The sequence below is a fragment of the Aricia agestis genome, chromosome 6 (genome assembly GCF_905147365.1).
Source record: "Aricia agestis chromosome 6, ilAriAges1.1, whole genome shotgun sequence".
Classification (NCBI taxonomy): domain Eukaryota; kingdom Metazoa; phylum Arthropoda; class Insecta; order Lepidoptera; family Lycaenidae; genus Aricia; species Aricia agestis.
Window position 1 is genome coordinate 7,147,175 of NC_056411.1, and position 13,488 is coordinate 7,160,662.

Genomic DNA, 13,488 nt, shown 5'->3' on the forward strand with positions numbered 1-13,488 from the left:
AATAATAGTGTACCAGGTTTTTTATAATTTAAAAAGCTTTTCTTTTTGAAATCGAATCGAGAATTTCTAAATTCATTCATTGGTTGTAATAATTAATATTTATAATATAGTAAATGAACTTTTATCGTGTATTGCAAGATTCAAGTTACATCTTTTGATGTGAAAAACATAAAATAAACCCTTTTATTCTGTCTGCCCTTTACATGACTCCTTTTCATCTTGATATTATTGTAAGAGTATAATATACACAACAAATATTTTAAGAGTATAATAAACAATAATAAATATTGTGTTTATAATAATTATTATTGTTTCTTTTATTACGAGTAACATAAATCACAATGTTGGCACATCCCAGTATATTTTCCAGAGTTTATTTTTTTGGAGACATACAATATTATCTAATAAGTATATAAAATTCTCGTGTCACAGTTTTCGTTGCCATACTCCTTCGAAACGGCTTGACCGATTGTCATGAAATTTTGTGAGCAAATTGAGTAGGTCTGAGAATCGGCCAACATCTATTTTTCATACCAAAAATTATTTATATGGCAAAACAACATTTGCCGGGACAGCTAGTGATCTATATAATAGTAGATGTTTTGGCTGATGCCTGATATGAAGCAATGATATTTTGGATAAAATATTCATTAATAAATATACATTACTAAATATATTTATGTTTACAGTAATTAATGTACCTACTTATGATAAGTAACATTAATTATATTTTGTTCTAGTAACATAAGATTTTACATAAAAACTAAGTAACTAATTATTTGTTAGTAACATAAGATTTAGCATAAAATCTGAAACCATTTCTAAGTACCTATAACATAAAAGTACCTAACTATTATAATAGTTAGGTTATTTTTTTATTCGTATTATAAAAGGTTAAGTTATCAATCTTGTTCCTCATTAACATATAAAATAACATATTTTTGAACCAAGTACCAGATATAATATTGTATTTATAACCAAGTCTGCGAATAAGACTGTATCGCAGCATTACAAAAACATTCTTACCTCATTGGTTTTAAATTATATAATTAAGTAAATTATACATTTAGAAAATAAATTAAATAAAAAAGCAGGCTTTGATATTTTACTTGTCCATATTTTGTTATTTTATCTTGTTGTATGTTAGGCCATTACCGCGATTATGGAAATTCGTTTAAGTTCTTTCCGGGACTCAAAATATCTTCATGCCAAATTTCATCAAAATTGGTTCAGTGGTGAACCACTGAACCAATTTTGATGAAATTTGAAGGCATGAAAATGTAACAGACAGACACACTTTGGCATTTAAAATATTATTAGTATGGTTTTATTGAACTTAAAAACCTTAAAAATAATTGAAAAAAATACGTGTGGCACACATAACTTATCTATATATTAATACGTGAGCCAAAAACTTTGTATCCCTTTTCACGAAAAATGAGGAAACGTAGGTGAATGAAATTTTGCACAGTTATAGTTTATTTGAGGAAGGAGTGCATCGAATCTAATATTATTTTGAAATTATGGTTTTATCATACATATTTTTAACAAATAAAACATTACACACACTACAACACACACACTAGGAAAAATGATAGATTTTTGAGTGACAAGCCTATACATACGATTTACGAATAATTATACTCTTTTATTTATGACTAGCTTTTGCCCGTGGCTTCGCTCACGTGAAATTCGAAAATCGTGTACAATACGAATATTCTTGCAAATCTCCTTTAGAAACATGATGTTTTTCCAACGGCGCAGATGCTAAGTTTGAATAAGGCATATATATCTGCAAAAACCGTATTCAAATCGGATCAGTAGTTTTCGTGTTAAAGAAAAAAGTTTTATACAAAATCTTGCCCCCTCTTTTGTCCCCTTAGAGGGGTGAGGGGAAAAATATTATACACCAGATATTAAATTGGAAAATACAGTTTATAATATGATGTTAGTTTATTCAAGAAAAAAGTTTGATACAAAATCTGCCCCCTCTTTGGTCCGTTTGAGGGGTAGGGGGGAAAAATTTTATACACCAGATATGAAGTTGGAAGAAGACAAATATATCTGCGAAAACCATATTCAAATCGGATCAGTAGTTTTCATGTTAAAAAAAAAGTTTGATACAATATCTGACCCCCTCTTCGGCCCCCTTAAAGGGGTGGGGAAAAATTTAATACAACAGATGTTAAATTGGAAAATACAGTTAATAATATGAAGTTAGTCCATTGAAGAAAAAAGTTTGATACAAAATTTGACCCCCTCTTTGGTCCCCTTAGAGGGATGAAGGGGGAAAAATTTATACAACAGATGTTAAGTTGGAAGAAAATAAATATATCTGCGAAAACCGTATTCAAATCGGATCAGTAGTTTTCGTGTTAAAGAAAAAAGTTTGGTACAAAATCTTACCCCCTCTTTTGACCCCTTGGATAGGTGGGGGAAAAAATTTTGTACACCAGATGTTAAGTTGGGAGAAGACAAATATATCTGCGTAAACCGCATTCAAATCGGATCAGTAGTTTTCGTGTGATGCTGGAACAAACATACAGACAGACAGACAGACAGACAGACAGACAGACAGACAGACAAAAAACTAACCACAGTTTTGAACCACAACAGTAGTAGCAACCCCCGCTTATTATTTTTTGGATATCTTTAATGTACAGAATTGTCATTTCTACAGTTTTATTATATGTATAGATTGAAATCTGTTGACAACAAGTTGACAAATTGAAAATGGATTATAGTTTTTTTTTTTATTGAATCTTAGAGACTATTAGACAATGCTTAAAGGGCCCATTCATGGCAGTCCTGCAGTGAATGGGCCTCACTGATTGGTTCACTCTCGGTGTTTCCGGTCGGCAACACCGAGTGTGAACCAATCAGTGAGGCCCATACAATGCAGGACTGCCGTGCAGTCCTGCCGTGAATGGGCCTTTTTACACGGCCAGTCTGAGATCTGCTGAGTCCCATAGACAAGAGTTGAAAAAAATATGATAAAGTCAATATTTTTTACCAAATATAGTTAGTAGTCCTAATGTCGTTGGTTAAACTAAGGTCGAATTTCGACCATTGGGCGATCTCTAGTGCAATTATAATTCGCAAACTTATAGTGGCATGCACACAAACACTATGCCGGAGTGACAGGTGTTTTACGTTACGGAATTTCTTAATTCGGTTGCCGCGAACAAAGCCCGCAATAAAAGCTTTAAATCCTATGATTTTAGCTTACAATCCTATAGTTTCGATGCACCGCGCCTTTGTCGTAGCCATGGCGTAGATCGTAGCTAGCTTTCGTAGCAGTTCTACGGCAAACTCGCGCGAAATCTACGCACGATCCTTGTGTTTATGTCTATTGAGTTTGTGTACCTATACTATAACGGCGCATTCACACGACCTCGTTTTCTGCTGTTGACACGTGCAATATTAGATTTGCTTATATGCATTGATTAAAAAAAATAGACGAACACGACTAATATGAGTCGTGTAATTCTTCATTATTTGCTGGGAAACTACAATATTGCTTTTTCGAAAATTTAAAATTTTAAGAAGTGGACAGCAAGCATAAAACTAAGGTTTTCTAGATGGCCTATGTAATATTATAATATCGAGCAGAGAGAACCCGGATTTCTTTGAATTTATTACTAAGCTCTAAAGGTCTTTTTAATATGTCTTACAAAGCTGCACTCAGACATTTCACATCTTAGTAATTTAATTAGGACTTTGACAAAAAAATATTAACATTACGGCAAAACGTAAGTCACTAAGTAACTGCGTTAGTAATTGACATAATATTATCTTCAACTAGATGACGCCCGCAACTCCGTTGCGCCAAAATTTGTTTATCGCGCGGCAACCGTACATTTTTCCGGGACAAAAAGTATCCTATGTCCTTTCCTGAGTCTCAAAGTATCTCCATGCCAAATTTCAGCAAAATCGGTTCAGCGGTTTGGGCGTGAAGAGGTAACATACAGACAGACAGACACACTTTCACATTTATAATATTAGTATGGATTACCGTAGCCAGTGTTTCGAAGTAGCTTTGCAAAAAGTTCACACACGGCAAATCAACGGCAATGGCAAAGCGCCAAAACCTTTTCTTTATTAAAAACATCTTTGCTCTTTATTAAATTAGGTATTCCCGGGACAAACATTGAGCAGAGAGAGCAAAACTGTGTTTTTGTCAGACGTCAAATGAAGTGAATACATTTACATACATCAGGAACTACATCCAGTTTCATTTCGACGGTAAATTATAAATGGTTTCCGAGAAGCCTCGTATTCTTTGCATTCTTTGACGTATGTGCGCAATTTACTTCGAAAATGGCTGTACAATCGATATATTAAATAGATGTTATGTCTATTTATATAATCTGTCTGAAAGTACTTGTAATATATCTGTATGTCACGCTTAAACCCTTAAAAATATAAATAGGTTTGTACTTGGAGTAGTTTATAGTCGATAGTTTTCATTGCGGAAAAAACGGTTACTCACACAATAAATTAACTGGTGCGCATAACTCACATTATGTTAGGTTATTGTTATATTACTTATGCTTCTTTGTTTCTGTCATATGTGTAGACATTAAAGTATATATACCATAAAGTTAATACACCTAGCGGAATAGAGCAACAATCTCGAGCTGTCAAGCTTACACAGATGAAACCGAAATTGGTTTCATCTGTGTAAGCTTGTTGTAAGTGTATACGTATACACTTACAACAAGCATGCATTTAATCTCATAGAAACCATGTTCAAGATTTCTATGAGATTAAATTGTCAACGTGCGGCACGTGCCGACTAGACGTCAAAAAAAGAGTGCTGCTGTCATGTATTACACGTCTCTTTTTACCTCGCAGTTGTAGATAGTGACATCTCTCTTGCTCAGGCCTTTGTTTCTCTATTCCGCTAGTATATTAACTTTATGATTAGAACATAGTTTAACTAACATGCATATTAATATTATACGTCTTTTGAAAACACTTTCGGTCAGTAATATTATTGTGTCAATCAAAGTAAAGTCGTCATTAATTGTAATAAATGATGCAAGAAAATTGTTGTTTATTATCGTCTGTATCCATTATACAATAAAAATGTGATTGGCGATAATTAAAACCAATACAGTGTTACAAATATTGTGTTACCTATTAAAATAATTGACAAATAAAATATTTAATAAGGTAGTGTATATAATTTATCGATACCTTTGTCGATATCCCCTAATATAATAAGTTGTTTTAAATATTGCACTTATAAACACATTCAATTCTTTCTCGTACATTACGTCTCATACTTTAGTTCAAACATAAAATGTACAACATGTCTGAGTGGTTTTTCTGTATGGTAATTTAAAAGCTTTAAAATATTATTCTAGATATTAGTAAAATAGCAATAAAAATATTTGATACTTACTCGTTATTTTATTTTAATTTTGGACTGTTTCATTTCATCAGAAAAGCTGTGATAAATTTTCCAGCACCGTAAGCCCTACGGCATAGACACAGCTGTTGACATCGTTTACCATCTGTCGACATTTGTCGACATATTTTCTAAAAACTTTTTAAAATAATACGTGAAAATACCGGGAGCATCACTAATTTAAAGCGACTTTATGAAGTGTCGGATTATAAAAAGCTATTACGGAAAACTTTTAGAGTGACATTTCGAACAATTCTCCGCGAGCTGGTACCTAGTTGATTTTCCAATTCATTAAAATGTTACAAAAACTTTTAAATAAATTGGAAGACCCGAATATTCCATTGCTCGGTCCGAACGTGAAATCATTAAAATTTTGGGGACTGCTCCTGCCCAGTCACAAATTATGGAAATACGTTTATATTTTCCTCCACATTACTGTCATAATTTTTACCGCAACGGAATGGGTAGATATTTGGTTTGTAAAGAGTGATATCAACTTGCTCCTAAACAATCTGAAGATAACGCTACTCGCTACGGTCAGTGTGAGCAAAGTTCGCAGTTTCCTGCTGTTCCAGAGCCATTGGAGAGAGATAATTGAGTACGTCACTAAATCGGACATCGCTCAGAGGGTAGACGACCATCCGAAGAAAAAAGAAGTTATACAGAAGTACACTAAGCACTGCAGGACAATGTCAGTGTTATACTTCTGTCTGATGTACACTACAGTAGTGTTTGTTATGATTCAACCGGTCTACAAGTACTTCTTTATTGAATCCTACCGAATCAACGTAAGGAATGGAACGGAACCTTACGCTCAGGTTGTGAGTTCCTGGTTGCCTTTCAATAAAAACACTTTGCCAGGTCATTTGGTAGCCTGTGCTTATCAGAGCTACGCGGCGATATACGGTGGAGGTTGGATTACGTCGTTTGACTCGACTGCGATCGGCATTATGGTGTTCTTCAAAGGAGAGCTGGAGCTATTGAGGATTGATAGCGCGCGTTTATTTGACGGGGAATATTCGAGGGATGATAAAGAGCGCTCGAATCGCTTGAAAGACTGTCACAGGAGACACATAGAATTGATCAAGTGAGAGATTTTATTTGAAAACTAGACGATGCCCGTATCGCTTTGAAATCGCTAAAATTAAACAATTCTATGTACTTTCCAGAAGGGTTTTTCTTGACTTATTTTGAAGATTTCGAGGAAAAAAACTGTTTTTAACTCGAAACCTTCAAGCTTATTTTCATCAAACTTTGTACGTACTACGTGGGTTTTAAAATAAAGAGGAAATAAATAGACATAGAGACAGGCAGAAAGGTAGTCAGGCAGAATTTCACATTTTTAATATTGATATATGGCTAAAACTGCACATATTAGGGCTAAATATTTTTTATTAATAGTTATAATGTTTCAAGGTACTGCCGCCTCTTTGATTCTTGCTTATCTCCAATAATGTTACTCTACGTCTTCGTTTGCTCCGTCATGATTTGTTCCACGGCATATCAATTGAATGTAAGTCATTGTTAGATATTTTTTTATATTTTTGTATAATTGCCCTCGTCTTTAAGGACAGATAGTTAGATAGTGAATGAAAATAGTGTAATAATATTGAACAATATTTTATTGAACAACTTATTTGACAATAAGACTAAAAGCTCGCGTTCAATGTTAACCCTATAAGGTCAATAATATTGCACAATACGTAATATTGCACAATAACATTGATCGTCTAGGGGCCCGCTAAGATGTAGTGGATGAAGGAAGCACTGCGACGTCATGTGATATATTTCGCACCCGAAAATTTGTCTGTATAATATTTTGTACAATGTGCAGTCTTTGTTTCAGATTGAAACAAGCGCGCTGCAGCGGCTGATAACGGCGGAGTATTTAATATTTGGCGTCGCGCAATTGTTTATGTATTGTTGGCACAGTAATGAAGTGTTTTATATGGTGGGTAACAAATTTGTTATATTTTACACCCCGTTTGTTACGTGAATGTACATTTTGTTCCGCTTCCAACGATAAGCAAACTACGCATAAATGCGGTACGTAAATTAATATACGGTATACCGTATACCTTCACAGGATAAAAAACGGTATGTGCATGCAAACGTACAAACGGATTTAAAACAGGCGTTTATGTGTAGTACCTGTTCATAAAAAGTGTGTGCGTCTGTCAGTCTCTCACGATTTCACCAACGAACCGATTTTGATGAAATTCAGTATGGAGATATTCCTAGAGTCTTAGGAAAAAATACATGGTAGTTTTCATCCCAGAAAAGCGCACAGTTCAAACGAAATAACCGAAATAACTGGACCAATACGACCGAAGAGAGCGTATTCCCTCAACGCCGGCAACGCACTTGCAGCTCATTTAATGTTGCAAGTGTCCACGGGCGACTGTAGTTGCTTTCCATTAGGTGACCAACGTGTCAGTCCTGATGGAAAGCAAAAATAGCAAAATAAGGGGGAAAACGTCCCCCCTTATTTTATACTTAAAAAAATATCTATGCGAACGAAATTGCTAACTATAATGGGGAAGATTTTTGCCATTTTTCTCCGCTAGGTGTCGCGATTCCTATGATCCGCTATGCCTATCTGTGCATCGTTACATTTGAGATCTTTTTGACGTTTTTATAATAAATCTAATAAAAATGACAAAGTGTGCAGTGCCGGGATGCAAGGAAAATGGTTATCTTTTGTTCCCAAAAGATAAAAATAGGAAAAGGTTGTGGGCTAAAGCAATAAAACGGCCATAATTGGCGAAATCGCAATCTTCATATTTACGATTTTGTGGACATCATTTTACAGAAAATTATTATAAAACTTTTCTTCTAATTCTTTTGTATGGTAAATTTTGTGCTTTCAGAGGTGAGGAAGAATATTTTTTCTTCGGGCGATGAAAACTCTATAGCTTTTGAGTGGACACTTCCTCTAATACTACAGTTTTATGTTCAATCATATCAACTGTACCAAACAACACAGTAGCAACATGCTTGCAATGTGAATTAACTCCAGATCCGGCTGTTCATTCACAATTAGTCTCTTCTAATATACCATTTTTGTATAATAATTTAATAAGTATTAACCTCATACTGAGTTTTTTTCATTGCTGCTTTACAAAAACCTTTTATATATTATGTAAAATCATTTATCGAGACAGCTCTTAATATAAGAGGGTATCTCTATTCTCGTATAAACTTTTCCCCTTTATTAATGATTGACTGCATCTGAAAGAATTAAAATTAAGTAAGTAGAGTAACACAGCAAACTTTTTTCCTGATTATTAAAAATGATCTTTTATAGGTACAAAAAGTTTATTAAATGAATTAATATACTCACTCTCCAAAATACTCTTGGATTTGATGTTTATTGCTGTTTATATCTTTATAATAATCGTCTTTTGGTATGACCATAACTTCGGTTTGTACTGGTTCTGACGGACATGATTTATCAGTGAAGTTAAAATTTCTATCATACGTTTCTTAAACCTACAAAAGCAGAAGATAGCTTAGAACTTGTTTTTCACAAACAATAATAAACGAAGTGAATAAAGGTTCATAGAATTATGGTCAAGAGTTTAATGTTAATCAGTAAAAACATTCACCAAGAAAATATAAAGTACTGTAGTAATTTATTTACTAACCTCTTGTACTGTAGTAATTTATTTACTAAAGTCTGCCTTTCTTCCACTACAGGAAGCACCCCTCTTCTTTAATTCTTCTTTGAGCTGATTTAATTTCCAGGTACAATACATTGCACAGGTAAACATCAGACAGGTAAACGTGGCACAGGTAAACGTTATACAAAAATATTTCGTATGAACCGCTCGGAACCATAGAATGTAAATAGATCATACGCGTGGCGCCCTCTGACTATGAAATCTTCCCCATTGGAAATATTAGGGGTTAAAAGGATGGCTTATAATATGTCTATTACTTAAATGTGTCGAAACTTTCCAGAGTATGAGCTTATTACGAGGGCCTTACGAGAGCAGATGGTATACCATGCCTGTACGGAGACAAAGAGACATGAACATGCTGAGCAAACAGTTCAACGAAACCATCGTGTTCAGTGCTGGACCATTCACGAATCTTACTGTTGCTACTTTTGTAAGCGTAAGTAAAAAAAAAACATTTTTCTCACCTCCGGGCGGAAAACGTCAACTTTCTTCGCTTACCGATGTTGCCATTTTCCGCCTCCGTCGATGAGAAAAATTATAGTATACGCACCATGGGCAGTAAATAAGAAAGCCACAGATCACATGTTTGTTGAATTACATGTGATCTGAGACATTTCTTATTTTCCTGCCCTGGGTGCGTGATTCTATGCATGTATGCGATAGCCGTGGAATGGTTATTTTTTTGATCAGACCTTTCTTATAAGAACATAGAGCCTGCATTTTGTAATGTATTGTATCGAGCCTGCTTTGACATCATATCGGTACCGGAAATTTCAATTATCGTAAAGGACATTTTGTATATTTAAATACAGTATTTTAAATTTATTTTCGCCAACATGTCTTTTACGACAATATTTCCGGTATCTAGGTATATGGAAACTTCATTATTGTAAGAATATTAATTATTAAATAAATAATCTGCTGCGTAATGACCAGCCTTACTGATTACTGTATTTTATTTTCAGATCCTCAAAGGAGCTTACAGTTACTACACTTTGTTGAGTCAACAGCAAAACAAGTAATAGTTAGTTCTGATTTACAGAAATGTGTCACCTATACCACACACAAAAGATAGAGGTAGGTAGGGAAAAATGCGGTTATGCAGAAAAATATTTGAAAACAAAGTGTTTTCAAACTTTTTAAAGTATTAGTCACTTTTAAGATAATATTTCATACCGATTTTTGGCATTGACGAAGTTTTGAGACATCGCCATGTTGTTTTGACGAAAATTACTCACACCCATAGACTTAATATATACTGTTATGCTCTCACCGCTTTATATAGCAACATCTACGTCAATAAAACGATCTAAAACAATAGGCCTCTTGGATATCGTTGCTAAGCTACGGCAACGCCGCGGGTCGGTTGACGGCGGAAACTCGTGACCGCTTTTCTCATATGATTCTCATACAAGTCACTGCACTTTTTTGGTAATTGTTTATACTTTTAGCACAATAAAAAGTAATGAGCCAAATTACTATAAATTCTTCAAGCCCCATAAGAGAACCGGTGATCGCGACAACAATAGATTATAGGATACAAAAGCATTTCCTGGAATCTGCGATCGAAATATTAAGTTTGGATTTCGGAATATTTCCACAGACTTTTTCCGCGTAAAATCTGTATCGAAAGCTATATAATATATTTACTTAAATATACACGATCATGAAATATTCTTTCAAATTCATTGAATAAAATATTTTTTTACTGTGTATTTATTTACTTATTTGTAAGATCATCATATTAGTTACCTATTACTTATTACTAATAACAGGTTGTTTACCTAATTAAAAATTATAGAGCGCAAACAATTCCAAAGCAATCATGTTCATGAGATCTTCGAAATCCATGATGATGGAGAACGAATCATCCGTGTAAAAGTAATACCACAGACGAGTAGGTAATCGACTGTACGACGTAAAAGTGGAGCTATGTATTAATTGGAAAATTAATTAATAGTTGAATAATGTAAACAAATATATTTTCAGCAACTATTCAGCCGTACTGCAAAATAAAAATGGAAAATGAAGATATTGTATTTCATTATCAAAGAACACAAAACGCAACACTTGCGACGCGACGGAATTTAGTTTTAAGCAACTAATTTCTGGAAAGGAAGGCTCGGAGGCCCAAGCCCACGCATAGAATACAAATATCACTTGAAAACTAAATGTGTAGCGGTTAAAATAATTTCGCTATTATTTTCACTTAAATAACTTATAACTCTTAAAAAAGAAGATATCGGAGAGCAAAGCACCCTCCGTCGAAATCAAACGTTCGAAAGCTAACAAAATGTGTAGGTTAAATTAGAACGACTTCGTTATTATATTATTCATCCTCATATTGTTTCTGGCCCCTTTTAATTATTGATCTGCCCGAACTCGTTCAGAACGCAAATTTGCCATTAGAATGCGATGTTTTCATTATCAGCCTATCGCTGGTCATCAACCTATGTGAAGTTAGCAACCGAGTTCAAGGTAAATGATTTTTATATATGTCATTCGATTGTACCCGGAGTGTACCCGATTGTACCGCAATTAAAATCGTTTGTACCTCAATAGGGTAGAAATGGGGGGGTGGTAAAATTTGCTTAGCAACCGACATAAAGATACCGGAATTTTAATGATGCCATCTGGAAGAGTATCGTTTGTACCGGATTGTACCCGTTTTTAAAGTTAATTTTTTTTTTGATTTTAACGAAAAAAAAACAAAAAAAAATTTTTTCCCTAAAAATAAGGCTTTGTACGGAGTAGAAGGAAAGAAAGTATATAAAGCAGTTCAAATGTGTAAAAGAAGTTATTTTTTGAGGTAGATTCGTTCGGTCTTGACGAATTTTCCAATATCTTACTATAAAAGTCGGAGTTATATTTTGCAGTTTTTTTGTCGTTTGTACCTCGCCAAAACAGAAAGATTATAAAAGAAGATACTATTCACTTTAAATTCACACAAAATTTTTTGAGACAACAACGACAGAAATTCGATCGGTCTTGACGAATTTTCGAATATCTTACTATAAAACTCGGAGTCAAATTTTGCAACTTTTGTCGTTTGTACCTCGCCAAAACAGAAAAATTATTAAAGAAGATACTATTCACTTCATATTTACACAAAAAAATTTGAGGTACAAACGATTTTTCATATAGTAACAACGTCAGAGATTCGATCGGTCTTGACGAATTTTCGAATATCTTACTATAAAACTCGGAGTCATATTTTGCAACTTTTATCGTTTGTACCTCGCCAAAACCGAAAGATTATAAAAGAAGATACTATTCACTCCATATTTAAACAAAAAAATTTGAGGTACAAACGATTTTTCATATAGTAACAACGTCAGAGATTCGATCGGTCTTGAAGAATTTTCGAATATCTTACTATAAAACTCGGAGTCAAATTTTGCAACTTTTATCGTTTGTACCTCGCCAAAACCGAAAGATTATAAAAGAAGATACTATTCACTTCATATTTAAACAAAAGAATTTGAGGTACAAACGATTTTTCATATAGTAACAACGTCAGAGATTCGATCGGTCGTGACGAATTTTCGAATATCTTACTATAAAACTAAGAGTTAAATTTTGCAACTTCTATCGTTTGTACCTCGCAAAAACCGAAAGATTATAAAAGAATATTATATTCACTTCATATTTATATAAAAATTTTTGAGGTGCAAACGATTTTACATATAGTAACAACGTCAGAGATTCGATCGGTCGTGACGAATTTTCGAATATCTTACTATAAAACTCGGAGTCATATTTTGCAACTTTTATCGTTTGTACCTCGCCAAAACCGAAAGATTATAAAAGAAGATACTATTCACTTCATATTTACACAAAAAAATTTGAGGTACAAACGATTTTTCATATAGTAACAACGTCAGAGATTCGATCGGTCTTGACGAATTTTCGAATATCTTACTATAAAAGTCGGAGTCATATTTTGCAACTTTTATCGTTTGTACCTCGCCAAAACCGAAAGATTATAAAAGAAGATACTATTCACTTCATATTTAAACAAAAAAATTTGAGGTACAAACGATTTTTCATATAGTAACAACGTCAGAGATTCGATCGATCTTGAAGAATTTTCGAATATCTTACTATAAAACTCGGAGTCAAATTTTGCAACTTTTATCGTTTGTACCTCGCCAAAACCGAAATATTACAAAAGAAGATATTATTAACTTCATATTTACACAAAAAAATTTGAGGTACAAACGATTTTTTATATAGTAACAACGTCAGAGATTCGATCGGTCGTGACGAATTTTCGAATATCTTACTATAAAACTAAGAGTTAAATTTTGCAACTTCTATCGTTTGTACCTCGCAAAAACCGAAAGATTATAAAAGAATATTATATTCACTTCATACTTATATAAAAAA

General features: G+C 33.6%; 1 protein-coding gene across 1 annotated transcript; it reads left to right on the forward strand.

Moving 5' to 3' along the window:
* The first annotated feature begins 5,712 nt into the window (after window positions 1–5,712).
* On the forward strand, window positions 5,713–10,121 carry LOC121727835 (odorant receptor Or2-like). Its single transcript, XM_042115860.1, has 5 exons — window positions 5,713–6,503; window positions 6,833–6,929; window positions 7,263–7,367; window positions 9,380–9,535; window positions 10,065–10,121. The coding sequence occupies exons 1-5, from the start codon at window positions 5,713–5,715 to the stop codon at window positions 10,119–10,121; spliced, it is 1,206 nt and encodes a 401-aa protein (XP_041971794.1).
* Window positions 10,122–13,488: the final 3,367 nt, after the last annotated feature.